The sequence below is a fragment of the Mustela lutreola genome, chromosome 8 (assembly GCF_030435805.1).
Source record: "Mustela lutreola isolate mMusLut2 chromosome 8, mMusLut2.pri, whole genome shotgun sequence".
Classification (NCBI taxonomy): Eukaryota; Metazoa; Chordata; class Mammalia; order Carnivora; family Mustelidae; genus Mustela; species Mustela lutreola.
In genome coordinates this window covers 151,193,627-151,221,624 of record NC_081297.1, presented here as the reverse complement: position 1 = coordinate 151,221,624, position 27,998 = coordinate 151,193,627, and the positions used below count along the sequence as shown (strand labels likewise).

The window sequence follows — 27,998 nt, the reverse complement described above, 5'->3', positions numbered from 1 at the left end:
CCTGCCCGAGACCCCGCGGCCCCCTCGGCCAGCCCCGCGCACTGCGGGGAGGCCCCGGCCGGCCCTCGCCCTCGGGGTGGGGGGTGCGGCCTCCTCCCAGGCACCGCGCCGGCCTGCAGGTGCTCTCGGCTCCGACGCGGGTCCTCACAGCGGGACGGGCAGCGCGCCTCTTCAAGGGACACCCCACCCGGACGGGGCTTCCAAGTGCGGCCCGAGGAGGCACCCCAAGGGCGAGGGCGGAGTCCTCCCCCGCAATCGCCGGGTTGTCAGCTCCTTAAGGGACCGCCCGGGGCTCGTACTGTGCCCTGGGCTTGAGCGATCCGGGGGCAGGCCGGGGCCCTTCTGCCGCCCTCCGAACTGACCGCGCCGGGATCCCCGGCGCTCACAGGAGCGAGGCCCGGTCCGTCTCCACCGCGGCGTAGGGACCCGGCGCTCGAGACCCGCTCGTATCCCTGGCGCGCCTGCCGCTGACCCGCGCGAGCTGCCGTCGCTGTCAGCGCCCGGGGGGGGCGGGGCCGGTAGGGTTCCCGCCCCCCGGGAACCGTGCCCGCGCCGACTGGCCCAATGGGAGCTGGCAGCGCCGGGCCCCGCCCACGATGGGGCGGGGCGAGGCCGCGCAGGCGTACGGCGCGGCCGGGCGGGCCGGCTGGCTGGGAAGATGGCGGCGGGAGCCCTGGCCGCCGCCGCGGAGCGGGCCCGGGGTGTCCGGGGAGCGCGGGCCAGGGCCGGGGCCGGGCCATGAGCGCGCCGCCCTCGCGTCCCCGAGCCGCGGAGCCCGCCCGCGCACCTCGCCATGGCGCGGCTCGCGGACTACTTCGTGCTGGTGGCGTTCGGGCCGCACCCGCGCGGTGAGTGCCGGGCCCGCGGCCGAGGGCTGCGGGCGGAGCGCCGGAGCCGGGAGACCGGGAAGGGTCAGCCGGGGCGGCGGGAGACGCGCGCTGGGGCAGTCGCGGGGACTTGTGCGGCGGGCGGGCCGCGGCCGCCGGGCCAGCGCAGGGGGCCGTCCGGGGCACCTGCCGGGCTGGGGTCCCGGGGCGGGGGTCGGGGCGCGGCGGCCTCTCTGAGGCCAGCGGGGCAGCGCGGCGCGGCGAGCCGAACCTGCGCGCCACGCGCGGGCCAGAGCCGGGTCAGGCAGAGCTTTGGCGTGGGCCTGGGAGGTGGGAGGGCCCCGAGACGCTCGGCCTCCCGGCTCCCGGTTGGGTGGGATGGGCCGTCTGCGCCTTGGCCGACTGCCGGTGGCTGTGCCTCCAGGGGCACGGACCTTTGGCTGCGAGCCCCTCCTTGGACGCCCGGTGCCTCCGGTCTGGAGCCCGTCGGTGTGGGGTGTCTCAGGTGCGGAGGCTCGGTGCGATGCAGCAGAGGGTGGGATGCCAGGACCGCGCTGTGAAGACGCGGGTTGGGGCTGTACGCGGGGCTCCGGGGGAAATGGGCCTCCTGAAGATGCGTGGCGGGTCCTCTGTCTATCTGGAGCTAGAGAAGAGCATTCCTGGCAGAGGCTGCGGTCCTCATGCCTGCAAGCCCAGCCTGGGTGGGGGATCCTTGTGCTGACTGGGGCCGGTGTCCAGGAGGTCCCTGTCTAGGGCCCGCGCCTGTGTCTGAGAGCCCTTCAGCCCAGGGGGTAGGAGAGAACAGAGCCTGACAATGACATCAGCAACAGTCATGGAGCCCGGGCTGGGGAGCGCGCTCTGTGTGCCATACACATACACAGCCCTTTGTATGTGTGATCTCATTTCTTCCTCCCAGCAGCCCACCAGGGTTTCCTTGCCCTCTCCCTCACCCGGAGAGTGGAGTCGGGCAGAGAGGTTGATTGTCTGGTCTGAGCCCCCACAGAGGCTGACGCACTACCAGGCCGTGGGCTCAAATCCCAACTGCAGAGAGGCAGTACATGTCCTCGGGGGTTCCTGTGTGGTCAGGCTGGGGCTTAACCTTGAGATTGAAAGTGGGGTTGAGCCCCCAACCTCTTGCTCATTGTCAGCGCGGTGCCGCTGTCATCACCCAGGAGCCAGACTTCCTCTCCTCTTGCCTTTCTTGCTGTGATTCCACCTGCTGGACCCTGCTCTCCAGACCCTCTTCAGTGCCCTCGTAGGACTCGCTCCTGTCCGTCCAAGGGTCCATCCCCTGACACCCTCAGGGATGAGCATATCTTCCTCTAGAGAGGGAGGTTTTGCAGCGAGAACCAGTCATCTCAGTCTCCCAGTCTGCACGAGGCGGGCTCACTCGCAGTGTTGCATGGGCCCACAGAGGGAGGACCGTCTGTTCCAAGGTGCACGTGGGGGACAGTGAGGACGCCATGCCACCTGGAGCAGAGGGCTGCATGGGATCCATGGGAACAAGGTTGGCTGAGGGGCTGCTCCAGCATGAGGGGCCCTGGGCTGGAGCTGCATGAGCAGAGTGGGCTTGGAGGCTGACAGTGCTGAGTGGTTTGGGAAGGGTCTGGGGAGGCAGAGACTACAGATAGAGGCCAGGTGGTAGCAGCAGGGGTGGAGACCTGAGGGTGAATTAGGGAGGTGGGAGGCGGCATGGGTGGACTCCATGGCAGTCTGGCTGTGACACTCAGGGGATGGGCACCTCTGGCATTTGTAGCCTCTGATAAAGACAGAGGAGAAGGCTGGAGTCCGTAATGTCTGCTCACCCCTACTGTCCACTGCAGTTGGGGGGCCGGTCATGGAGCCCCTCACCACTGTCTCCAGGGCAGGAGCTGGTCGATGCAGGCCGGTCACCCAGTTTCAGGGTCTCGGTTGGCAGGACTCCTCCATCCCCGTGAGAAATAAGCCCACAGGCTAGATCCCTGGCCATAGGGCTGAGGGCAGAGCCAGGTGGTTGGGGGGAAGCCTGAGGCAGAGGAGCACTGCAGGGGGAGTCAGTGGTACCTGCTTTGCCACTTGATAGTTCTTGACCTTGGGCCAGTCTTCCAGCTCCCTGCACTTCAGCTTTTTCATCTGGAGTTGGAGTGAGTCACACAGACCCCCCAGGCTGCCATGGGCATGAGGTGGACCCAGACGTGAAGCTGTTCCCACGGGAGGCTCCAGGAAATAATGGGTGTCTTATTAGTGATGAGCAGCAGGTGTGCAGACACCCATGGGCACTGATACAGTGGGCAGCGCTGCTGGAGGGGGGACCCTGTGGGCTGGCAGGCCTGGGACATCGGGACTGGGGTGCAGGGTCTTCAGGGTTCAGTGGAGCAGGTGGGAGAGGGGGACGTCTTGTCCTTGGCCTGGATAGCGACACCCTGACGGGAGCTGGTGGACGCGGGGCCAGGGTGCCGGAGCGCTGCCTGGGAGCATCTGGTTTTTATGGTTACCATCTGATGGACTTTTCCAGGCAGGAGCATGGGGAGGGGGCTGAATGGGACCCCAGTGCAGATCCTTCCCCTGGTGAGTGGGGGAGCTCCTTCACTCAGGACATGGGTTCGGCACCTTCTGGACCCTGGGACCAGCTCTGGAGACACTGTGGGGGCCGTCGGATCGTACCTGCCCAGCTTCTGGGCTGGAGGGCCCTGACAGTGGTCAGCTGATTGAACACAGCATGGCCAGTGCCAGGGCATGCCTTTGGGAACAGGAGACACACTTGACCTGACCAGGGGGCTGAGTGCATGGGAGGAGGGGCTGGACCCCTCCTGGTGCACCCCCCCCCCCCACGCCCAGCCCCCCTCCCTTAGCATTTGAGAACACCTTCTGTCCTGTGCTCTGGCCTCTCAGACCTGACTCTGCTGAGCGGGCCACATTCCTGGGCCCCATCGACTCTCCCCACCCATGTTCCTGCCCTCTGGAGCAGGTTGGGGCTGTTTGGAATGGCCTCAGCTGGCTTCCAGCCCCCACCCTGGGAGCCGGTCTGGTCTGCCTGGGGGAGAGTTGGGCAGGACCCCTGCGGAGGCTGCAGCCCCTCCGCACACATCCTGTTGCTGTGGCTGGCTGGGAGGCCGAGGGTTGGGGCTGGGTGGGTGGAGCCGCGGGGAGGTCCTTCCTTCACCCTCTTCCTGTAGTGCCGCTGAGCGGGTCCCAGGGCGTCTGCGCTGGAGTGTGTGGAGGAGCAGGCGGGGCAGGCAGAGGAGCCTGCCGTTCTCCCTTGCCCCCCGCTCACAGTGTGTGCTGGCCTGGGCTGGCCCTCCAGGCGTCGGAGCCTGGCACTGGTGACGGCCACTGCCAGCAGATGACAGAACGCGCGCTCTGTGTGCTCTCACCCTGCGTTCAGGCCTGCAGCCCACACAGGGCTGGATGTGGGGACACGGTTGCAAGAGGAAGTGCTTGTCCCCATCTGTGTCTCAGGGGACTTGGGTGCCTTTCCTCCAAAGGCCTCCCCAAGAGTCCTGCCCTGGGACGTGGGATGGTGCCGGCTAGACTAGTTCTACCCCAGTGGGCTGATAGGGTGACCCTCCTCCTCCGAGGTGGGGGAAGCTCTGATGGGGCAGGTCACCTTCATCGCCGCAAGGGCTCAAGTGGGTGGGGAACACGGGGAGGAGTGGCAGAGCCCCCATCTCTCCCAGGGTGCCTGCCAGCCAGCAGCCAGATTGCAGCCTAGCCCCTGCTAGCACGGAGCTGGGGTGTGGGCCGGGTTTCAGAGAGAGCTGGGAAGAGACCAGGAGTCAGGGCCTCTCTGTGGTGTGCCCTTCCTGGGAGGGCTTGCCTGTCCTGGAGCACCCTGGGGCCCCAAAAGCTGTCCTTTACTTCTGATTAAGGAGCCTGTTTCCTTGTGGGGTGTGTGTGGGGCTGGGCGTGGGAGGATGGTAGTGTAGCTGGCGGTCTGCATTCAGCAAGCCTTGATGAGGCCGTGGTCTGTGCCAGGCACAGGTGCGGTGATGGACACGGAGTATGGAGTTCCCGTGTGGCCCAGCCAGCCCGCAGGTGCACCAGGAGTCACAGAGGGGTAGAGGGGAGGGAACGAGGCTCTGGGGGGGGGGGTCCTGCTGTAGGCCCCAGGCTCAGGCAGGGTGTGGAGGGCTGCCTGGAGGAGGGGGCACTTTGGGGGCTGAGACCCGAAGGCCAAGTTTGGGACGTCATGGCCCAAAGACGGGGCTGGGCGTGATGAGGGAGATGCTTACTGCCCTAGGCTGTGGGGCAGTTGAAGGAAAGCCTCCAGTTGGTTCTTCAGAGGCGGAGCCATACAAGTGGGAGTTGATGTTTCACAGGATGAATGGGGTGGGGAGGGCCCGTGGTGGACAGTGGCCAGTTACCTTGTCTGCTTCCCCGTGGGGAGAGGCTGCTGAGAACAGCCTTCTGAGGGCTGTCTGGCCTTGGGAGGGAGGCTGTGGGGCAGAGGCTGCTGTCCCTGTCTGCACACACCCCCTCTTCTTCCTCCGCCCGCTGCCTCGTGGCAAGAACTGGGTGAGCCCTGGGTGCCAGCCAGGCACCAGATGGTGGTTTGGGGCTACGCACAAATCAGCCCTGGGGGGAGTGGGTGGGGAGGGAAGCCATGGCTCAGGGTGAGCTGGCCTGGGCCTGTTGAGGGTGGCCCCTGGGAGTGGGCCTAGAGGGACCCCAAGGGGCTTTGTCTTAGTGGGCCCTGTGCGTATGTGTGTGCTCGTGTGTAAGTAGATACGGTACCAGCAGACACCTGTTCCTCTTCGCCGTCTCCTCTTGTGTTTTCAGGGTGTCAGTGTGGGCGGGGGAGGGGAACAGGAAACTGAGGTTTTGTGAGTCAGAGTCATGGCCCCTCCTCGCCTCACCGGCCCGCAACCTGCCTGCTGCCGACCTCCTTGACCTGCCCTCCATGATCGCAGAGCGGGGGTGGTCTCCCGAGGTTGTTGCTGGGCTCCTCCGTTGTCGAGTTGCCGGGCTCTGCTCACCAGTGCCCAGGCCCCTGGCTCTGGCCGAGGCTCCTGTGCACATCGGGGTGGACCAGGCTGACTGGACAGGGGCGGGGGCGGCTGTGTCGGGCAGGTCCTCAGATGCGGCGCATCTTGGCTTGCTGGGCTTTGGGGTGGGCCCGCAGAGAGGCTTCCTGCTCAGTGCCCACTCCTTCCCTGCCTGCTCCCACTCTTCTGCTGGTGCGGGCAATGATATTGAAGCTGGTTCGAGCAAAGGGTGGGGACCTGCCTGTCGTGTGTGGGAGGTGAAGGTAGGGAGGTTTCTGTCTCACTTGCTTGGCCCTGCTGGGTGGGAGCTGGAGGTGGAACAGAGACCTGTGTCCATCCTCTGCTGGTCTTGTGAGGTGAGTGGTCCCCTGACAGGGCCCTCATCATTGCCTCCTAGTTTGGCTCTAGGGGGTGAGCAAGAGGCAAGAGCCTCTGACTCCACCCATGTGGCCCAGAGCTGGGAATGATGCCCTAGCCACAGAGCAGGGGAAGCAGCCCTGGGCCTCCCGCCCAGCCCAGCGTCCCCAGTCCGTGTGGCTGTGCACAGTGCTGGCTGCAGACAGAGAGAGGACAGGCATGTATGCACCACCTTCAGTGGCCCAGACCGTGGCCGGATCCCCAGCACTCAGGAGGGTTCTCCTTCTGTGGGTGTCCCGAGACCTGGTCCCTGTCCTTCCCACCAGTTACCACTCCTCTCTGGGTCTTGTGCTGGCCTGTCCATCTCCGAGGCGATGGGGCTGGCAGCGGTCTGGGCCTGGGTGTTTTCTCCCCAGGCACAGACAACAGGTGTAAGACCTCTGCCTCTTGAGGGTGCTCAGAGCTGGCTGGTGAGGTGAGCCAGGGACTGGGGCTGGTCCTTGTGGTGCTCCCTGACGGGCGGGGGCAAGCGCTGAAGCTGGCCTTCGGCTGATGCCACAGTCCAGAGCTGCGCTCCGCTGGCTGGAGGGCTGGCCTCCGGTGTGTGGTGGGCTGGAGGTGCCTTCTGGCTGGGGGTGTTGGCGTGTTGGGGAGGGGCACGGGAGTGGCCCCAGCCTGAGGCTTCCATGCTTTTGGTGCCTGGCCTAGCCAGAGGCTTTCAGGACTCCCTATCCATACTGGGGGCTTCTCTCTGTGCCCTCTGGTGGCCCTGGGGTCCGTGGCTGTCTAGTAGCCACCCCTCACAAGACGATTTTTAGGGAAATGATAGGTCTGGGAGCTGAGGCTGGTCTGATGTCACACGAAGTCCAGGCTGGGTGAGCGCTTCCCATCTAAGACCCTTGAGGCTCCTGGCTGGGTGGGGGCTCTGCGGGGTGGGAGGCTCCCTGACTACCTGTTCCTGTCCTCAGGGAGTGGGGAAGGCCAGGGCCAGATCCTGCAGCGCTTCCCAGAGAAGGACTGGGAAGACAACCCGTTCCCCCAGGGCATCGAGCTGGTGAGTGTGGGGGGTGCTCATGCTGGGGGGGGCGCAGGTGGGCCCCAGTTTCCCCAGGACTGTGAGGAGCCTCTGCGGTGCCCAGTCCCCGGGGTGGGGGAAGGAGCTGTTTGCGCCGCTACAGGGGATGGAGGAGGGAGGTGGCAGGCCTGGCTGGTGGGGTCCGTGCCCTCATCGCAGCATGTCGCCTGTCCCCTGTGATGGTGGAGACCGTGTCCTGCATTACAGGGTTCTCCGGCCACACAATGAGACCAGAGGCTGTGACTTCCTTTTGCGGGGAAGGGCCGAGGCCCGGGAGGCAGGATGCACCTAGGCTTGCAGACTCCACCGGGCAGTGGTGTCCGTGCCCTGGGTGAGGGCAGGGAGCCACAGGGAGCAGACTGCTGACCCCTCCCCCTGCCCCGCCCGGCCCTGCAGTTTTGTCAGCCCAGCGGGTGGCAGCTGTGTCCTGAGAGGAACCCACCCACCTTCTTCGTCGCTGTCCTCACTGACATCAACTCTGAGCGGCACTACTGCGCCTGCTTGACCTTCTGGGAGCCGGCAGAGCCCACACAGGTCACTGGGGACTCTGGGGTCCGGCCTGCATGGGCTTCTGGCTGTGGCCCACTCCCTCTGCCTCTGTCCTTGGGTGTGTCCCTGTCTGTGGCTTGTCCCAGTGCCTCAACCCCACTGAGGCTTGAGTTCCCAAAGGGCTGCTCCCGTCTGAGTCACCTGCGTCCTCCCCCTGGGCCCGTGGGACTTGTCTGAAAGTGAGGTGGATGGGGCTTCTGTCCACAGGAAGCGGTGTGCACTGAGGACGTGGACGAGGCGGGCCCTGCACAGCTGTCTCCTGCGACACCTGGCCCGCCTGGCCAGCTGTTCGCGCCAAAGACACTGGTGCTGGTGTCTCGACTGGACCACGCGGAGGTGTTCAGGGTGAGGCGGGCAGCCAGGATTCGAGGCAGGACGTGGGGTGCCCCTGCCAGTGGGGCCACCATTCCCCAGTCTGTGGTCCTTGCAGAACAGCCTGGGTCTCATTTACACCATCCACGTGGAGGGCCTGAACGTGGGCCTGGAGAATGTGATCGGGAACCTGCTCACGTGCGTCATCCCCCTGGCGGGGGGCTCCCAGGTGGGTCCTGCGGGTGGCTGCCGTGTACCCACAGCCATGGCCCTCCTGCTGTCCTAGGCCATGAGGGTGGGGCCTGTGGGCCCTCAAGAGTCCGGTGGGGCTCAGCACGGCCCGGACCGTGGACACTCTACTGCGTCTTGGTGCTGCTGTCACCTGTCTTCCCTTCTCGGCCCTGCCTGCTCACCTGCGCATCCCATGTCTTGCCTGGCTCCCTACCTGGCACCCTTCTGTTTCTCTGTTCTCTTGCTCCTTGGGTGTGCCTGTCTCTGGATGTTGGTGTCCGCGTGTCTGTCTGCTCTGCTCCCTGGTCAGTACCCCCACGTGTGGGTGCGTCTAACTGTGTTTCTCTGCCCGTCTGTCCTGTGCAGCTGGACTCCGTGGAGGACGGAGTGGTATGGATTCTTTGTTTCTTCTGCCCACCCAGGCCCCACCTTGCCCCAGGTCAGAGGCCCTGAGTCTCCTCTGCAGCGCTGCGTGGGCCAGCAGGCCAGGAATGGCCTTTCCCTCCCGTTAGCAGGCCTGCCTTGGCCAGCCTCACCTCGGCTCAGGGAGCTCTGGGCTGACGCGGGGCTGGCTGGAGCCGCTGAACGCGGGTCCCTCTTTTTCCACAGAGAACCATCTCTTTGGGGGCTGGTGACCGGCAGGTCATCCAGACCCCACTCGCCGACTCGTTGCCCGTCAGCCGCTGCAGTGTCGCCCTGCTCTTCCGCCAGCTGGGTGAGCCCGGCCGTCCCCACCCCCGTCCCCACCCCCATCCCCACCCGGCGCTCGCCGCCCTCTCCTCCCCCCAGGGGCTGCTGGTCAGAGTGGGGTTCTTGCTCAGCTGGCCCTGCGAGCCCGTGGTCTCCCCCGCAGGCATCACCAACGTGCTGTCGCTGTTCTGCGCTGCGCTCACGGAGCACAAGGTGCTCTTCCTGTCCCGAAGCTACCAGCGGCTCTCAGACGCCTGCCGGGGCCTCCTGGCGCTGCTGTTCCCTCTCCGATACAGGTGCCCTGCTGCCGCCTCGCCCCTCCTCCCAGCCCTTCCACTCCGGCTGCGCACACTGAGCCCTTGCCCGTTGCAGCTTCACCTACGTGCCCATCCTGCCGGCACAGCTCCTGGAGGTCCTCAGCACCCCCACGCCCTTCATCATCGGTGTCAACGCGGCCTTCCAGGCGGAGACCCAAGAGCTGGTGAGGGCTGTGGCCTGTGCCTGCCTCCCTGCTCCAGGCCGCGCTGACTGGCTGGCGGCTCCCTGACCACTTGCTCCCTTCGGTCCACAGCTGGACGTGATCATTGCCGATCTCGATGGAGGCACTGTGACGGTCCCCGAGTGTGTGCACGTCCCGCCCCTGCCGGAGCCGCTGCAGAGTCAGACTCACAGTGTGTTGAGCATGGTGAGGCGGGGCCGGGGGCTCCAGGGAAGCTGAGAGCGGGGTCACTTGGCAGCCAGGGGAACCCCAGGCCCTGGGTGTGTGGCCATCCTCACTCCTCTCTGCTTACGCAGGTCCTGGATCCAGAGCTGGAGTTGGCGGATCTTGCCTTCCCACCGCCTTCGACGAACGCTTCCTCCCTGAAGATGCAGGTGGGGCTCCCTGCAGTCCCAGCGCAGGGTGTGCGCCAACCCTGTGCCCTCTCATCAGGCCTGCTGCCCCTGACGGCCTGTGGGCAGTGCCAGTCACACTGTATAGCCAGCCCTCCTGGGCCAGTCGTTGGGGGCCGGGGGGGTGCATTGTGAGTCTCTGGGGTCCTGTGCAGGAGTGGTTGTCGGGATGGCTGTGGCTTTGTGTGAAAGAAGGTTGGAGGGGCAGGACGGGCGAGGCGCCCAGGAGGCCTGGGCAGGGCGCGGATAGGTGTGTTTGTGTGTGTGGGGTGGAGCTGGAGAGGGGTGGGGGTTTGGAGGGCTGTGGCGTGCAGGGGCCGGGGCAGGCCTGTGGCCTGGTCCTCACCGGCGCCCCCCGGGCCCAGGACAAGGAGCTGCGTGCTGTCTTCTTGAGACTCTTCGCTCAGCTGCTGCAGGGCTACCGCTGGTGTCTGCACATGGTCCGCATCCACCCGGAGCCCGTCATCCGCTTTCATAAGGTGCCCCGCAGGGAGGGCTGGGGGTGGAGGCGGGCAGGGAGTCCGTGCTGAGGAGCTGACCCCGTCGTGTTGCCCCCAGGCAGCCTTCCTGGGCCAGCGTGGGCTGGTGGAGGACGACTTCCTGATGAAGGTGCTGGAGGGCATGGCCTTCGCAGGCTTCGTGTCGGAGCGTGGGGTCCCCTACCGTGCCACGGACCTGTTCGACGAGGTGCACCCCCGCCCCAGTTGGGAGGAGCCCCTGCCACCACTCCCAGCTTCGCCCCGCCTGCCTGACCCTGCCTCCTCCCACAGCTGGTGGCCCATGAGGTGGCGCGGATGCGGGCAGATGAGAACCACCCCCAGCGTGTCCTGCGTCACGTCAGAGAACTGGCAGAGCAGCTTTACAAGAACGTACGGCGGGTGACACGAGGGGGGGGGCCCGCCAGGCTGGGGCACGGTGCCGCCAGGCCAGGGCACGGTGCCGCCTGGCTCCGCGCAGCTCGCCCACACTCACCTGTGTCCTTTGCAGGAGAACCCATACCCCGCCGTGGCTATGCACAAAGTGCAGAGGCCGGGGGAAGCCAGCCACCTGCGGCGGGCGCCCCGCCCCTTCCCCCGGCTGGACGACGGCATGGTGCAGTGGATCGTGGACCAGGCGACAGCCAAGATGCAGGGCGCGCCCCCGGCCGTGAAGGCTGAGAGGAGGACCACTGTGCCCTCGGGGCCCCCCATGAGTGGGTGACGGGAAGGGGGCCAGGGCGTGGGGCCCAGGGTGAGCGCGAGTCAGAGATGAGCGTGTCGTCTTCCCGCAGCCGCCATCCTGGAGCGGAGCAGCGGGCTCCACGGCAACAGCGCGCGCCGGCTGGAGGTGGTTCGAAACTGCATCTCCTACGTGTTTGAGGGGAAAATGCTTGAGGCCAAGAAGGTGAGGGCAGCCGGGCACAGGGAGCCCCTGTGAAGGGTGCTGAGCCTGGGGTCCGCGTGCCTGCTGGCGGCCGGAGGGGCGGGTGACACCAGGTCTCGGGCCCCTTCCTCAGTGCAGCTGGACAGAGCCTGTGGGGAAGCTCGCAGGAGGGATTTACTTCATTTTCGGGACATCAGAACCCAAAGGTTTCCACTGCTAAGTTTCTTCTCCATTCCTCCTGACCGAAGTGCCAGCCCGCACAGCGCCGTGCGTTTGTGGTCCTGCCCTGCATGGTGTTGGCCCACGCCTGTGGCCCCCACAGCAGCCAGCTTGAGTCCCGGTCGCACAATCTCCTGGGAGGGGCCTGCAGGGCTCCTGCTGGTTTTATGATGAAAACTAATAAGAGAACAAGCACATGGTCCTTTGTGCACCCTGCTCAGTGCCCAGCCAGCCAGCAGCAGGGCTGCAGCCGTGGGAGGGGGTGCCTGTTGGGGCTCAGGGCCAGGGAGTACCCCCTGGCTGTGGGTGGGCAGCGTTTCCATCTCCGCGGGCTTTTGCGCGTACAGAGGGCAGGGTCGGCCAGAAGTCAGTCTGTGGGGCAGTGAGCTTCCAGAGTCTGGCCCAGACTGTTTCCAGATCCCCTCTGTGCTCAGAGCCTGGGCTCTGGCCTCTTGGGGGGTCCATGGCCCTTCCCCTCCCGGGCTCTGTGCCCTGGCCTCCCTCCTCCCCTCCCTCCAGGGCATGGTTGGATGCCCCCAGCCCCATGTTCCCCTGTCTCCAGCTGCTCCCAGCTGTGCTGAGGGCCCTGAAGGGGCGCGCGGCCCGCCGTTGCCTCACCCAGGAGCTGCACCTGCACGTACAGCAGAACCGGGCGGTGCTGGACCACCAACAGTTCGATTTCGTCGTCCGCATGATGAACTGCTGCCTGCAGGTGAGGCCGGGCCTCCCTCCTGCTGCTGCTGCAGCCCTGGGCGTGGCGGTGGGTGGGGGTGCCCCCTTCCCCCCGCGGGGATGCGTCTTCTGGCCGTGCCTACGGCTGGGGAGGTCCTGGGCTGGGGGACTCTCACTGGAGGGCGCCTCCTGCCCCGAAGCTCTGGGCGGCTCTTGCGGCCCCCGGCGGGCTGGGAGTGTGGGGGCGGCTCCGAGGGCTCCCCGCTCCCGCAGGACTGCACCTCCCTGGACGAGCACGGCATCGCGGCTGCTCTGCTGCCCCTGGTCACGGCCTTCTGCCGGGTGAGTGCTGGGGCCGCCCCGCTGCCTTTCCCTCGTCCCCTCCTGCTGCACCTGGTGACCCCTCCGCACCCGCGCCCCCCCATCCGGCCTCTGCAGAAGCTGAGCCCAGGAGTGACCCAGTTTGCATACAGCTGCGTGCAAGAGCACGTGGTGTGGAGCACGCCGCAGTTCTGGGAGGCCATGTTCTACGGGGACGTGCAGACCCACATCCGCGCCCTCTACCTGGAGCCTGCTGAGGACCGAGACCACGTGCAGGTGCGTGGGGGCTCCCGGGCCTGGGGGGCTTGGCGGCGAGGGCCGGCCCGGTCGGGGCTCACCGGCGGCGCTGGGGCAGGTGGGGGATGTGTCGGTGCCAGAGGACGAGCGTTCTGCCCTGGACGTGGCATCTGAGCAGCGGCGCCTGTGGCCCACCCTGAGCCGTGAGAAGCAGCAGGAGCTGGTGCAGAAGGAGGAGAGCACAGTGTTCAGCCAGGCCATCCACTACGCCAACCGCATGAGCTACCTGCTCCTGCCCCTGGACAGCAGCCGCAGCCGCCTCCTGCGGGAGCGCGCAGGGCTGGGCGACCTCGAGAGCGCCAGCAACAGCCTGGTCACCAACAGGTGCGGGGGCGCTTCGTGGGCCCACACGGGGGGCTCGGGCGGGCGCACCTTGACCTGCGGTGTCCCCTCCCCGACCTAGCATGGCGGGCAGCGTGGCAGAGAGCTACGACACAGAGAGCGGCTTTGAGGACGCAGAGACCTGCGATGTGGCTGGGGCCGTGGTCCGCTTCATTAACCGCTTTGTGGATAAGGTCTGCACAGAGAGTGGGGTCACCAGCGACCACCTCAAGGGGCTGCATGTCATGGTGCCAGGTATGGGGGTTCTGGGGATGCAGACGCCCTTCTCAGCCAGTCAGGCAGGGGGCCAGGGTGTGAAAACGACTGTCTCCCAGACATTGTCCAGATGCACATCGAGACTCTGGAGGCCGTGCACCGGGAGAGCAAGAGGCTGCCCCCCATCCAGAAGGTGAGCGGGGGGCCGGCCAGGGGTGGGGGCCTGGGTGGGTGCCGGGCGGGGGCCTGAGGGTCTGTTTTTGTCCCTGAGCAGCCCAAACTGCTGCGGCCACGCCTGCTGCCCGGCGAGGAATGCGTGCTGGACGGCCTGCGCGTCTACCTGCTGCCAGATGGCCGTGAGGAGGGGGTGGGGGGCAGCGGCGGCGGCCCCGCACTGCTCCCAGCTGAGGGCGCCGTCTTCCTTACCACGTACCGGGTGATCTTCACGGGGATGCCCACCGACCCCCTGGGTGAGCCTCCAGACCCTTCGTCCGTCCCTACCCGCCCTCCCCCATCCAGGTCCTGGGAGGGAATAGGACTCGCCCTCCTCAGGGGTGTGGGGTCTTGTGCAAGATAGGTCACATCTCCCCTCACCTGCCCGGGACCTGCATAGCTCTGGCACCCCCAGACTCTGTGACCCCCCCCTACTCTGCCTGGCCTGTGCTAAGTCGGGGAACAGGTGGTGGTGCGTTCCTTCCCGGTGGCCGCGCTGACCAAGGAGAAGCGCATCAGCGTGCAGACACCTGTGGACCAGCTCCTGCAGGACGGGCTGCAGCTGCGCTCCTGCACGTTCCAGGTTTGCCCGGGGCACGGCGGGGCACGGGTGTGCGGTTGGGGGGGGTGCCTGGCTCTCCCAGGTCCACAGGCATCCAAGCCCCCGGTCTCATGCTCGCGAGCTGGCGTGGGGCCAGACCTCACCCACCGCGCCTGTCTCTGTTCACGCACAGTAGCTCAGTGTCATCGGCGTGTGTGATGTGCTGGCCTTTAGGGCTCCTTGTTTGTTTGGGGGGTACCCTGACCCTGGCACCCGTGTCTGGAACGTGCCCTGTGCCCCACGCCTGAACATCACACCAGCGCATGTGACACTTGGTGAAGGACCAGGTGCCTCAGCCTGGAGGTCACACGTGGCGTGAGGAGGGCCCTGTGCGTGCCCGCTGCTGCTTGGGAGGATGCCCCCTGCCAGGCCCCAGGGGGTTCCCCGCTTTTGCCCGCAGGCTTCTGTGGCGGGGGCCAGACCCAAGGGTGCCCAGACCTCTGAGGGCCTCTTGTCTGGCGCAGTTGCTGAAGATGGCCTTTGACGAGGAGGTGGGGTCCGACAGCGCTGAGCTCTTCCGCAAGCAGCTGCACAAGCTGCGGTACCCGCTGGACATCAGGGACACCTTCGCCTTCTCCCTGGGCTCCACGCATACGCCCGGCCGGCCACCCCGCGCCACCAAGGACAAGGGCCCTTCCCTCAAGTATGGAGCCGGGCCCCAGGGCTGGGACCCCCACCCCTCCCTGTGTGCCTGTCCCCCTTGTCCGTCCTGCTCGCCTCTGCTGACCCTGTGTGCGCACCCCCTCCAGGACCCTGTCCCGGAATCTTGTGAAGAACGCCAAGAAAACCATCGGGCGGCAGTACGTCACCCGGAAGAAGTACAGCCCTCCCAGCTGGGAGCACCGGGGCCAGCCTCCTCCTGAGGACCAGGAGGACGAGATCTCAGGTGGGAGCATGGACAGCCCCAGGTGGCCTTGTGCAGGGCAGGGGGTCCCGCAGTCTGTGGGTGACGCCCCCGTGTGCCTGGCCCACTCCAGTGTCGGAGGAGCTGGAGCCCAGCACGCTGACCCCTTCCTCGGCCCTGAAGCCCTCCGATCGCATGACCATGAGCAGCCTGGTGGAGCGGGCATGCTGCCGGGACTACCAGCGCCTGGGGCTGGGTACGCTGAGCAGCAGCCTGAGCCGAGCCAAGTCCGAGCCCTTCCGCATCTCCCCAGTCAACCGCATGTACGCCATCTGTCGCAGGTGAGCGGGCCGTGCCTGGGGGACGTGCACCCGGCGGGCTGGGTGGTTGTGCCCTGTGCCCCGCGGCTGCACCCTGACGCCTCCGGCTCCTCGCAGCTACCCGGGGCTGCTGATCGTCCCGCAGAGCGTCCAGGACAACGCCCTGCAGCGCGTCTCCCGCTGCTACCGCCAGAACCGCTTCCCCGTGGTGTGCTGGCGCAGTGGGCGCTCCAAGGCCGTGCTGCTGCGCTCCGGCGGCCTGCACGGCAAGGGCGTCGTCGGCCTCTTCAAGGCCCAGAATGCGCCTTCCCCAGGTACCCTCCGGGCCACACGCGCACTCCCTCCCCTGTGCCCCGTGCCCCCCATCCGGCCTGGCTCCAGCTCCATCTCCTCCCCCAGGCCAGTCCCAGGCGGACTCAAGCAGCCTAGAGCAGGAGAAGTACCTGCAGGCCGTGGTGAGCTCCATGCCCCGCTTCGCGGACGCATCCGGGCGGAACACGCTCAGCGGCTTCTCCTCCGCCCACGTGGGCAGCCACGGTGAGGGGCGCTTGAAGGCTGGAGGATTCCGGCGCGGGGGGGGGGGGGGTGGGGGGGTGCGGGGGGGAGGCGGGAGGCTGTGGTGGCTTTTGGGGAAGGCAGGCCAGTGAGGGGGTGGCAGGTGGGGTGTGGGATCTCGTGAGCACCCTGAAGCCCCGCTCTGGTCGGCCTTCTGCCTGGGCCCAGCGGCTGCTGCTTTTAAACGTTTTATTTATTTAATTGACAGAGACAGCGAGGGAGGGAACACAGCAGGGGGGTGGGAGAGGGGGAAGCAGGCTCCCCACTGAGCAGGGGGCCCCATGCGGGGCTCGATCCCAGGACCCTGAGATCATGACCTGAGCCGAAGGCAGAGGCTTAAGGCACTGAGCCCCCTGGGCGCCCCTGGGCGGAGCTTTTCGACCTCCTCTTCCTGCCTGGGGCCTGCCTTCAGGCCACAGCTGACCCTTGAAACCCCCACCTGGGCCGCATCCCTGCTCTGTCCCCTGCTCTGTCCTGTCCTTCCCACCACTGCTTTGTCGAGGTCATCTGACTGCTTGGGCTGCATCCGCCATCTGTCCTGGTTCCTTCGGTCTTGTCTGCGCGGGCCTCCCCGTCCCGGTCCCCATCCCCGGCATGGGCCCTCTCAGCACCCCCGGCCCTGCTGGTCCCAATGGATCCAGGCCCTTAGGGCCCAGCCCTGCCTTCTGTCTGGCGTGGCAGGGTCTCATGGTCAGAGATGGAGGTGGAGGCCGTGAGTGGGCCCTGCCCCACCCTGTTGGAGCCCTGGCGTAGGGCGGCCACAGTGGGGCTCAGTGAAGCGTGTGTGTGTGTGTGTGTGTGTTGCTGCCCAAGGGGTACACGGCCGCTGTGGAGGGCTGGTCTGACCTGGTTACAGGCGGGGACCTTGCTGGGGAGGTCAGCTCTCTTTGTCTGGGTTCCTGGACAGGCTTCCAGGTGAGAGAGGACACCCGTGGGGGCCATGTGAGGGTGGGGCCGGCCTCCTCCAGGGCCCGTGTCCTGAGGCAGTCACTCCTGCGTCACACGTACCTCCCACTGATCTCACTTGCTTCTCTCTGACCCCATCCTCCCCCCTTTCACCCAGGTCTCCCCATCTCCCCTCCCCTCCCCACTGTCACCCGTCTGACTCTGAGCCCCACTCCCCGCCACCCCATCTCCTCCGGGGGCCCCATCCTCGGCTGCCCGTCTCTCCTCGCCGTGCCTCACCCCAGCTGATGCCGTCTCCCCCCGCACTCCCCCATTGCCCCCAGCTCCCGTCCCTCCTGCCTGGATCCCCACAGATGCCCTGTCCCTGTGTGCCTCATCCTCTGGGTCTGGGTGATAGACTCTCAAGGGTTAATCCTCCGACCCAGGACTCCAGCTGCTGTGCAGCCCATGGGGCCACCTGTGCTTGGGGCCTGGTGTCCAGTGGCCTCTTAGCCTGGGCTTGATCTGTGAGCCTCCCCTTGCTGGCCTGGGTCTGACCCCCACCTCAGCCTGGTGTCCGCCTGGGAGGTAGGCTGCTGCGATTGATGTGTGCCTGGTTTACAGTCGGTAGGGGATGCACGAGGGCTCCCTTTTGGCTGTGAGACGCGCCTGCGCCTCACGTGCTGGTTGGCGCACATGTCACGCCAGGGTCCCTGCCGCTCAGGCCTTCTGGGTCCTCCGTCCCTCCTCTCCTGCTCGTCTGAGCTCTCTTGTGCTGTGGCTTCAGCTCCCAGATGCACTTGGGTGCACGGGTGGGTTTTGGGGGCTGGTGGCCCACCAGTGGTGGACCTCCTGGGAGTGTGCTCCTGCTGCCTCATTCTTCCGGCTCTGCCCACTGCCCAGGGCCTCGCGGCGGGGCGGAGCGGGGGCGGCACGGAGGGCATGGGGGTGTCTCCAGATCACCCGAGGGCCTCCAGCTTTCTCTGCCGAGGTCTGAGGAGGCCCCACACCCTGCTTCCGCCCCGCTTGGTGCCTCTGCAGCATGTCCCTTGCTGTCTGCACACCAGCCCCTGGCCCGGGTGGTCTGGGCTCACACTGCGGGGCACTCTGGCTTTAGCTTTTGTCTTTTGTGACCACTTGATGGGCACTGGGGACAAGGGGGCCTGGAACAGGGCAGCCGGTGTGCCCTGTGGTCGCTCACGGGGGGTGCTGCTTGGCGTCCCGTTCCCTTTTTGTGCCTTGTTCAAGTGGCTTTGGGTCTCCCAGACTCCCGGCCGTCTTTGAGTGGGATTTATGGCTCCACCACTGGAGGGAGAGTCCGCACTGCAGGTGGCCCCTCCCCACAGGATTCTTTGTCCCCAGTGTGGCCTGGACGTCCTTGACTGTTCCCAAAGCACCCTGGCGCTGCCTTCCTGTGTCCCCCAGTCCAGATCAAGTCCTCCCTGCCTCCATTGCCAAGGGGCAGGTTCTAGTTGAGACAGACCACGTCCTGGCTGTGAGTGATGGTGTGTTCTGCCTGCAGTGTGGCCGGCTGGTGCCCTGCTTGTCTGTCGCCGCTGCTGTGGTAGGGAGGGACGGTGCCTGGCTGCCTTCTGCAGAGGCGGCTGAGCCCGGGCACTGGGGAGCTTCCTTCCCCAGGCACCCTGTGCCTCCAGGCTCCCTGTGCCTCCAGGCCTGGCCGTCTCAGCCTCTAAGACAGGGGTCTGGCCCTCTCAGGCAGGTGGCCTTCTCCGCCAGTGCTGCCCCTGGGGCTCAGGCCAGCCCGTGTCCACGGTTCCAGGTTGGGAGCTCTAGGCTCCAGGCTTCCTCTTCTCCAGGCTGTACCTTACGGCCCCTCTTGTCGGTGGGCGCTGCAGGCGGCTGCAGGCAGTGCCGTGGGGGCTGACGAGGCAGGGATGGGCCTGTGGGGGAGGCGCTAGATGGAGAGCCCAGGGTTCTTGTCTCTCTTCGGATCCTATTTGCTGCTGGCCCTCTGTTCCCTGGCCTGCCCCTGAGGGCCAAGAGGGCTCAGAGGGCCTTGGTATTGCCCCCCACTATCTGTGGGGCTCCTGGGGGCTTGGTGGGAACCCAGCCCTATAGTCGTTTTGGACCACAGGCCCTCCATGCTGGGCAGACCCTCGAGCCTGGGGTCAGGCCTGAGGCTTTTCTCTGCTGTGCCCCCAGTGCCCAGCCCCAGAGCCAGGGTCACCACGCTGTCCAACCCCATGGCGGCCTCGGCCTCCAGACGGACCGCTCCCCGAGGTACCGTACTGGCCACACAGGCTGGCTCCCCCCACCTGGCACTGACGACCCCTGTGTGACTGAGTCGTCATGGGCACTAACGTCCCCTCCACGTCTGGCACTAACAGTCCTGGTGATGACCAGCATAACCCAGCCCTTCCCACAGCCCTGGGCACTAACAGCCTGAGGCCCCGAGTCCCACCCCAGACCCCCAACACTAACGCAAATGCAGGCCCAGCTGGGGTCCCTTTGGCCTCCCCGCCTTGCCTGGGGAGCTCAACCCCAGGTTAAGGGGTGCCCAGGCCTGCTCAGGCGCTCACGTGGTTTCTTTGTGCAGGGAAATGGAGCAGTGTCCGGGCCAGTGGGCGCAGCGGTGGGCTTGGCGTTGATGTGGGCTCCCGGCTGGCAGGCAGAGACATGCTGAGCCCGCCCCAGGCTAACGGGGCCCCCCCTGACCCAGGCTTCTTGCAGCCCCAGCGCGCAGCCCTCTACATCATTGGGGACAAAGCTCAGCTCAAGGTGACTGGGGTGGGGGCCCAGGGCCTGGTGGGGGGCCCAGGGCCCGGGCGCATCTCATCACGGCTGGCCTTCTTCAGGGTGTGCGGCCAGACCCCCTGCAGCAGTGGGAGCTGGTGCCCATCGAGGTGTTCGAGGCACGGCAGGTGAAGGCCAGCTTCAAAAAGCTGCTGAAGGCGTGTGTCCCAGGCTGCCCTGCCGCTGAGCCCGGCCCTGCCTCCTTCCTGCGCTCGCTGGAGGACTCAGAGTGGCTGATCCAGGTGTGTGAACCCCTGCCCCTGCTGCGGTCTGCTGTGCCATGGGGGCCTGCTTACCTACAGCCACGGACAGATGGGGTCACGGTTTGCTTGTTGACGGCGCTGGGCCCCTGGAGAGGGCGATGGACCTTTCCCACCTGGACGGCAGTACCGTGTGATGGAGGGAGGCTGGGGCCACCTGCTCTTGTTGGGATGGGGCAGGCCATCTCCAGGACGGGGCAGGGTAGGGGGAGCCGTCGGGGGCCTGCACGGCTGCAGGAATATGAGGGCACTGGCTCCGGAGGTGCTGAGGGGCCGCCCGGCCTTGCAGATCCACAAGCTGCTACAGGTGTCGGTGCTGGTGGTGGAGCTGCTGGACTCGGGCTCATCCGTCCTGGTGAGCCTGGAGGACGGCTGGGACATCACCACCCAGGTGCGTGCGGGCTGTGGGGACAGCCGGGCCCCTCGGGCGTCCCCGCGGCCACCGTGCTGACAGGCAGGCGGGGCCGGCAGGTGGTGTCTCTGGTGCAGGTGCTGTCCGACCCTTTCTACCGCACGCTGGAGGGCTTCCGGCTGCTGGTGGAGAAGGAGTGGCTGTCCTTTGGCCATCGCTTCAGCCACCGCGGGGCCCACACACTGGCTGGGCAGAGCAGCGGCTTCACGCCCGTCTTCCTGCAGTTCCTGGACTGTGTGCACCAGGTAGGCAGGGGCCCACGGCGGGGGCGGTGCCTGCGCCTCCCGGCCCTGACCGGTCACCCCGCACAGGTCCACCTGCAGTTCCCCATGGAGTTCGAGTTCAGCCCCTTCTACCTCAAGTTCCTTGGCTACCACCACGCGTCCCGCCGCTTCCGGACCTTTCTGCTCGACTCGGACTATGAGCGCATTGAGCTGGGTATGGGGCAGGGCTGGGCTTGGGGCAGGGCTGGGCGGCCGGGCCAGGCCTGGAGGGTGGTGGGGCTCAGCACTCCCCCTGCAGGGCTCCTGTACGAGGAGAAGGGGGAGCGCCGGGGCCAGCAGGCGTGCCGGTCCGTGTGGGAGTACGTGGACCGACTGAGCAAGAGGACGCCCGTGTTCTACAACTACATGTACGCGCCCGAGGATGCGGAGGTGAGCCAGGGCCTGGCCAGGGCGTCCGGGCGCCCTCCTGCGCAGCTCCTCATGCCAGGCCTGCCCCCAGGTCCTGCGGCCCTACAGCAACGTGTCCAACCTGAAGGTGTGGGACTTTTACACCGAGGAGACGCTGGCCGAGGGTCCTCCCTATGACTGGGAGCTGGCCCAGGGGCCCCCCGAGCCCCCAGAGGAAGAGCGGCCTGATGGGGGTGCGCCCCAGAGCAGGCGCCGAGTGGTATGGCCGTGCTATGACAGCCGCCCCCGAGCCCAGCCAGACGCCATCTCACGCCTGCTGGAGGTGAGCACCGCGGTGCTGTCGGATGTTCCCTGTGTGTTCCTCAGGCCGGGGGCCCTGCCCCCTCCCCCCTCGCCCCAGCTCGTGTTTGTGGGCGGCGATGGCCAGAGGCTGCTGTCCTGGCCCCCTGGGACCTAGGAGGTGGCTTCTTTACTCTAGGCACTTGTACCATTGGCCCTCAGGGAAGACAGGGTTTTCCCAGGGACTGCCCCGGGCCTCTCCCAGACCACCGCACCTGTTGCCTGGGTGCCCCTGCTGTCGGCCACCATGCTCCTGTCCAAGGCCGTTGGGCTTTGGGGGGCTGCTTAGGCCCTTTGGAGCCTGTTCCGCAGCGGAGCAAGAGGTGCCAGCATCCCGGCGTAAACACAGGATGTCCATGGCGCAGCGCCGGGCCTGGCCGAGAGGCACCCATTACCCAGGGCTTCGGGGGGAAACGGGTGACCCACAAGCTCAGAGGGCCAAGGAGACCCTTCGTCTCTGGTGGTTCCGCCTCCGAGTCCGACGGGAGTCGCGCCGTTCAGTTTCCTCGCGGGGCCACGGGGCCATGTCTGTCTCACTGGCCCGCGTCTTCAGGGTCGTGCTGAGTTTCTTGCACTCCGCACGCGCTGGTGCTTCCTCAGTCTGACGCTTTCTTTCACTGGGTATGCAGTGCCTTTAGGCTTAGCTGTTGACCTGGGCAGGTGGGAGTCCAGCTTTTTCTTTTAAGTCCTCCGCGTGCCCACCGTGGCGCTGCAGCTCACGACCCAGGACGCGGAGTTGTGCCCCCCGCTCCAAGCTAGCCGCAGCCCCGGAACCCGGCCCCTCGCTGTTGGTTGACTGCGTTAGTGTCTGCTCTTTCCTTCCGTTTGTTCCCCGCTGACAAGTGAGCGTCCCGCCGCATTGACCTTCTGAGCGGCTTGTCCCCGTGCTAGTTTCGGGGTGGTGTGGATGGCGGTCACGCGCCTGCCTGCTCCCCTCACGTCTCCTGCGTGTGACGGAGGCTGTTTGGGAAGAGCCCGGACGGCGGGGAGGCTTCTCTCCTCGCGGTGTCCCGTGACCTCCACGCTTCCTTGCTTGCGGGCCTGAAGAACTTGCAGTGTTTCTGGGAGCGCAGGTCGCCAGCGACGGACTCTCCGTGACTGTTCGCCTGACCGTGGCTTTGCTGGGCCTGGGCTTATTTTGGAGGTTGTGGCGTTCTCGGTTGTTTCCGTCCTGCCGTGTTTTCGTGAGTGCACCGCGCTTTTCCTTGGCATCACTGCGGAGCTGGTTTTGAAACAGCTCGGGATCCCGCCGGCCGGGACCGTTCCCAGTCCCTCCGTTCCCCTGGGGTGACCCTGCCAACTTGGGGGGCCGGTCCCGTGCTGTCTGCCTCGCACGGCCCCACGGACGGTCGGGCTGCGCCGCTGCCTGACCAGACTAGCCAGGCACTAGGGTACCCACTTCGGGGGGCCCTGCCTTGCCGCAGTTTTCTTGGTGCTTTGACCTTGGAGACAACTTCCTGTGCTTCAGGCCAAGGGAGACGTCATGAAGCTGCAGACGTGTGGTGGCCACACGGCTGGTTTGCTGCGACTTGGCATCCACTCATCAATCCATGGATTGCCCCGGAAACACAGTGGCTTCTGGCTGGGCCAGCTGTGCCCTTTTTAGTTTTATTTGTTTAAGGAATCTCTACACCAACATGGGGACTGACCCACAATCCTGAAATCAAGAGCCGCACGCTCTGCTGACTGCTCCTACCAGGTGTCCTGTGCCTTCATTTTAAATTATTATTTATTTATTTACTTTTTAAAAATTTTATTTGTTTGACAGAGAGACAGTGAGAGAGGGAACACAAGCAGAGGGAGTGGGAGAGAGAGAAGCAGGCTTCCCGCTGGGCAGGGAGCCCGACGTGGGGCTCGATCCCAGGACCCTGGGACCATGACCTGAGCCGAAGGCAGGTATTTAAGGACTGAGCCACCCAGGTGCCCCCTTTTTAAAAGATTGATTGATTTGAGAGAGAATGACAGCATAAGCAGGGGGAGCAGCGAAGGGAGTGGGAGAGAGAATCTGAAGCAGAACTCACTGAGCACAGAACCCGACCTGGGGCTCAATCCCATGATCCTGAGATCCTGACCTGAGCCAAAACCAAGAGTCGGACCCCGCAACAGGATGTACCACCCCGGCACCCCAGTGCCTTTATTTTTTAAAGGCTGTTTTCTGGACGGCTAGGTGGATAGGTTGGTGAGGCGTCTGCCTTTGGCTCAAGTCACGATTCTGGGGTCCTGGGATTGAGTCCCACATCAGGATGTCTGCCAGTGGGGAGCCTGCTTCTTCCTCTGCCCCTCCCCCTGCTTGTGCGCCACCCCCGCTCCTGTCAAATAAATGGCCTTTAAAAAAAGAAAATGAGGGGCGCCTGGGTGGCTCAGTGGGTTAAGCCGCTGCCTTCGGCTCAGGTCATGATCTCAGGGTCCTGGGATCGAGCCCCGCATCGGGCTCTCTGCTCAGCAGGGAGCCTGCTTCCCTCTCTCTCTCTCTCTCTCTCTGCCTGCCTCTCCATCTACTTGTGATTTCTCTCTGTAAAATAAATAAATAAATAAAATCTTTAAAAAAAAAAAAAAAATGAAAGGTTTTCTCTTAGGATATAGAATTTTAGGTTGACAGCTTTATATATATATATATATATATTTTTTTTTTTTTTTAAATTTTAATTTGACCCAGAGAGAGATCACAAGCAGGCAGAGAGGCAGGCAGAGAGAGAGGAGGAAGCAGGTTCCCCACTGAGCAGAGAGCCTGATGCGGGGCTTGATCCCAGGATCTGAAGCCTCTGAGGCTTCACCCACTGAGCCACCCAGGGGTGCCCTAGGTTGACAGCATTTTACATTCAGCAGATTTTTTTTTGTTTTTTAAAGATTTTATTATTTATTAGAAAGATGGAGAGAGACCACAAGCAGAGAGGCAGGCAGAGGGAGAGGAGGAAGCAGACTCCCCGCCGAGCTGGGAGCCTGATGTGGGGCTTAGTCCCAGGACCCTGGGATCATGACCTGAGCCGAAGGCAGACGCTCAACCGACTGAGCCACCCAGGCGCCCCACATTCAGCAGTTTAAAGATGTCATTGCGTTGTTTTCTGGCATGCAGTCTTTTTTTTTTTTTTTTTAAAAGATCTTACTTATTCATTTGAGAGAGTGGGCGCATGAGGGGAGAGGGACAGAGGGAGAAGCAGACTCCCCGCCGAGCCGGGAGCCCGATGGGGGACTCGATCCCAGGATGCTGCGAGCCGACGGCGCAAGCTGAAGGCAGACACCTAGTCAGGCCACCCAGGCACCCGCGTTGTTTCTGATTGAAAGTTGGGGCTTTTCCTTGTCCTTGTAAACTGCGTGACATGTCATCCTTTCTCTACCTTTAAGATTTTCTCTTCACGTCTGGTTTCAGCAATCTGACCATCATGTGAGGTTTTAAAGTTTTTTTTAAGTAACCTCTACACCCAGCATAGAGCTGGAGCTCACGACCCCCAAGATCAAGAGTCACGTGCTCTTCCAACTGAGCCAGCCAGGTGGCCCTCTCGGGGTTTCTGGTCCGTCCTGCTTGGAGCTTTCTCAGCTTCTTAGATCTATGGGATGAGGGTTTTCATCAAATTTAATGCAATTTTGGCCATAATTTCTTTTAAAGGTTTTTTTTTTTTCTACGCAGTCTCTCCCTCCTTTCCTGTGGGACTGGACTGACCCATAGGTCCGGAGGCGACGTTTCTTCTCTGCAGCTCATTTCCAGGACCCCACGTTGCAGCTCCCTGCTCTGCTCTTCTGTAGTCTGATGAAGCTTGCATTTTAGATTCCGTATTTTTCAGCCCTAGAATTTCCGTTAGTCTTTTTAAAATGGTTTCCATTCTTTGTGGAGAGCCTCCATCCACTTGAACATTCTGTCCGTCTCTGTCTTTACATCTTAAACGTATTTAGAACCAGTGGTTTGAATTTCTTGCCTGCTGATTCCAATACCTCTTTCTTTTCTGGATCTATTTCTTTTAACATTTCTCCTAAGCATGACTCTCATTTTCCTGCTTTCTTGTTTGTCTAGTAATTTTTTTAAATAATGGACATCGTGGGTTCTGCATTGTCGAGGGTCAGGATTGTGTTTGGGTTTTTTCCGCGCGCAGTTACAGGTGTGTCTGCTCCGGCCAGCTGGAAGCCCTGCAGCTCCCTGCATCGCGCCGCTCCGGCTCGCAGCGGCCGAGGAGCTGCTCCCTGCCAGGCTTGTGACATCTTGCCTGGCCCGTGGCGGTTTATGCCGGGAGGCCTCTGGCTCTCAAGAGCTCCTGCTCGGGACCACGGCCCCTTCCCTGGGTCCCTGCGTGTCCGCAACCCCGAGCTCCACGTCTCTGCCTGGTGCTTCTTGTTTTCTTTGCACAACTGATTTCTGTTCTCTCCAGATGATTGGGTTTTGGCCACCCCTACCCTCACCCACCCGTGTTCCAGCGGTACCAATCACTGCACCTTCCTGCTTTCCATAGTTTGGTCTTCCTGCGTTTTGGTCTGGATATTTTCCTTCCAAATGATCGTTTTCCACTTCTTCCCCAGGAGCTACAGCGGTTGGAGACAGAGCTGGGGCGACCCCCGGAGCGTTGGAAGGACACCTGGGATCGGGTGAAGGCAGCACAGCGCCTGGAGGCCCGGGCAGATGGACGTGTGAGCAGACCTGGGTGTGGGTGGCCAGGGTGAGCTTGCCGGCAGGGGGGGGCTGGAGGCCACCGGCCCTGACACAGGCCCCCCACCCTCGTCCGCAGGGCACCCCCAGCTCCCTGCTGGTGTCCAGCGTGCCCCACCACCGCCGCTCGCTAGGCGTGTACCTGCAGGAGGGGCCTGTGGGCTCCACTCTGAGCCTCAGCCTGGACAGCGACCAGAGCAGTGGCTCAACCGCGTCCAGTTCCCGGCAGGCAGCGCGCCGCAGCACCAGCACCTTGTACAGCCAGTTCCAGACGGCCGAGAGTGAGAACAGGTGTGAGGGCATGTCTCGCTGCGCGGCATGGACTCCTGAGCTGGGGGACTGTGGGTGTGGGATGGGTCAGAGGTTGGGGGCCAGTGCCGTTGGGGAACGTCTGGCCCTCTCTTGGGTGGAAGGATTTGTGGGGGAGGCCATAATGCCACAACGGTGGCCTGAACGTAAGCCGACAGTGGCTGAGGAGAAGCAGGAGGGCTCTTCTAGAAAGGTTTGGGACGTAGAAGCAGTGACCACAGCCAAGCCACCAGCTGAGGTTGGGGCCTGGCAGGCTGGAGAGGGGCCATCTTGCCACGATGGCCTCCCCAGAGCGGCCTGCTGTGTGTTCCTCGTCCCAAGACACCTGCCCTACAAGTGGGGCTGCTTCCAAGAGACCCTGAGACCTTGGTGTTGGGCCCTCTCCAGTGTCCTGGCACGTGAGGGGTGAGGGGTGGGGACCCTTCTCCATGCCTTTGAGGAGAGTCCCAGGGCTGCTTCGTGGCCCCCTGGCCGGTCTAGCCTTCGAGTCCAGCCTTGGGTCTGGTTGAGGGCAGGGGCTGGGGTGGCGTGACAGCCAGCCTGGCCCGGGGTCTTTTGTCTGTGCAGGTCGTACGAGGGCACCCTGTACAAGAAGGGAGCCTTCATGAAGCCCTGGAAGGCCCGCTGGTTCGTGCTGGACAAGACCAAGCACCAGGTGAGTGGTCGGCGGCCAAGGCGAGGAGGTTAGAACCTGGGGTGGGGGGTGCTGCCCTGACTTCCTCCCCTCCCCCGGGACCCCCACTCAGCTGCGCTACTACGACCACCGTGTGGATACGGAATGTAAGGGCGTCATCGACCTGGCCGAAGTGGAGGCCGTGGCCCCTGGCACTCCCACCATGGGTGCCCCCAAGACCGTGGATGAAAAGGCCTTCTTTGACGTGAGCTGTGGCCAGGGCCCAGGGATGGCAGGGTGGGGGGGCTCCACGGGCTGGGACCGTGGAGTCAGCGACCTGCCATTCCCAGGTGAAGACGACGCGTCGCGTTTACAACTTCTGTGCCCAGGACGTGCCCTCAGCCCAGCAGTGGGTGGACCAGATCCAGAGCTGCCTGTCGGACGCCTGAGCCCAGCTCTGCTCCGGCTGCTCTGCGTCCAGTCGTTAGAGACCACTAGGGGTGGGCAGGGCCCCCCGGCCATGTTTACAGCCCCCACCCTCGACAGTATTGAGGTCCCACCCCCCCCCCCTTATGTGTACAGCCCCCGCCCGCCCGGCCAGCTGTAACTTATTTTGGAGTTCTGGGGGAGCCCTGGCTGGCAGGTGGCCATGGTACAGCCCTCTCGGTGGGCCTGTAAATAGACCCCTCCTGCCCCGCCCCCCGCCCCGTCAGCCCACCGGTCCCGTGGCCGGCCACCGGCCGCCTGTTCCTAGAAGCAGAGTCTATAAAGAGAGAACTAACAACACGCCCGTGCTTGTGTCTCCTCGGCCCACGCCCCCACCCCCGACCACTCTGCCCAGGACCCACATCCACCACGTGGGGCCCAAGCTGGTGCCAGGGGTATGGGGAGGCAGCTTCAGCGGGCCCTTGCTGGCACCCAGCCACCCTGAAGGGTGGTCTTGGGGCTGGCACCCACCCCCTCCTGCCACAGCCCCCAAGCACCGCCTGGACAGGTGGTGGCCATCTGCAGGGGTGCTGTGAAGCGCGCAGACAGGGCCAGACTGTCTGGAGGATGGTTCCGGGCAGAGGGCATCTGGGGGTGCTGAGGAGGGTGTGCTTCCCAGGGAGCAGGGGTCACAGCTGGGGGTTCCCGGGGTCACAGCTGGGGGTTCCCGGAAGTTTGCTCCAAATGCCTCCCCCCGCCCCCCAGAATCCCGCATCAAGCCGACCGTCCTCCACACCCTGGCCTCTGCCTGCACCATGACAGGTGCCACTACGCTTACTCCTCTCCCACGCGAATGTCCCACCTGCGTGAGGAGCCGGCCAGGTGGGGTGTGGGCGGT

The 27,998-nt window shown here is 64.8% G+C and overlaps 1 protein-coding gene across 4 annotated transcripts; it reads left to right on the top strand.

Annotated features, from left to right (window-relative positions):
* Positions 1-644: 644 nt before the first annotated feature.
* SBF1 (SET binding factor 1) lies at positions 645-27,460 on the top strand. 4 transcript variants are annotated; one of them, XM_059187384.1, is made up of 42 exons: positions 645-848; positions 7,117-7,202; positions 7,620-7,757; positions 7,980-8,117; positions 8,203-8,313; positions 8,682-8,705; positions 8,925-9,030; positions 9,169-9,301; positions 9,378-9,486; positions 9,577-9,690; positions 9,801-9,878; positions 10,262-10,375; positions 10,455-10,583; positions 10,667-10,765; positions 10,884-11,088; positions 11,167-11,279; positions 12,040-12,189; positions 12,423-12,491; positions 12,588-12,746; positions 12,826-13,091; positions 13,171-13,343; positions 13,424-13,497; positions 13,579-13,774; positions 13,973-14,100; positions 14,583-14,761; positions 14,868-15,004; positions 15,096-15,303; positions 15,400-15,596; positions 15,682-15,819; positions 18,886-18,963; positions 19,280-19,461; positions 19,539-19,718; positions 20,026-20,127; positions 20,208-20,393; positions 20,460-20,586; positions 20,671-20,801; positions 20,872-21,102; positions 25,626-25,733; positions 25,832-26,043; positions 26,629-26,716; positions 26,808-26,939; positions 27,025-27,460. In XM_059187384.1, the coding sequence occupies exons 1-42, from the start codon at positions 794-796 to the stop codon at positions 27,121-27,123; spliced, it is 5,682 nt and encodes a 1,893-aa protein (XP_059043367.1). In that variant the 5' UTR covers positions 645-793; the 3' UTR covers positions 27,124-27,460. The 4 variants fall into 4 exon arrangements, with proteins under 4 accessions (XP_059043367.1, XP_059043368.1, XP_059043369.1 ...); XM_059187385.1 differs by lacking the exon at positions 8,682-8,705; XM_059187386.1 differs by lacking the exon at positions 18,886-18,963.
* The last annotated feature ends 538 nt before the right edge of the window (positions 27,461-27,998 follow it).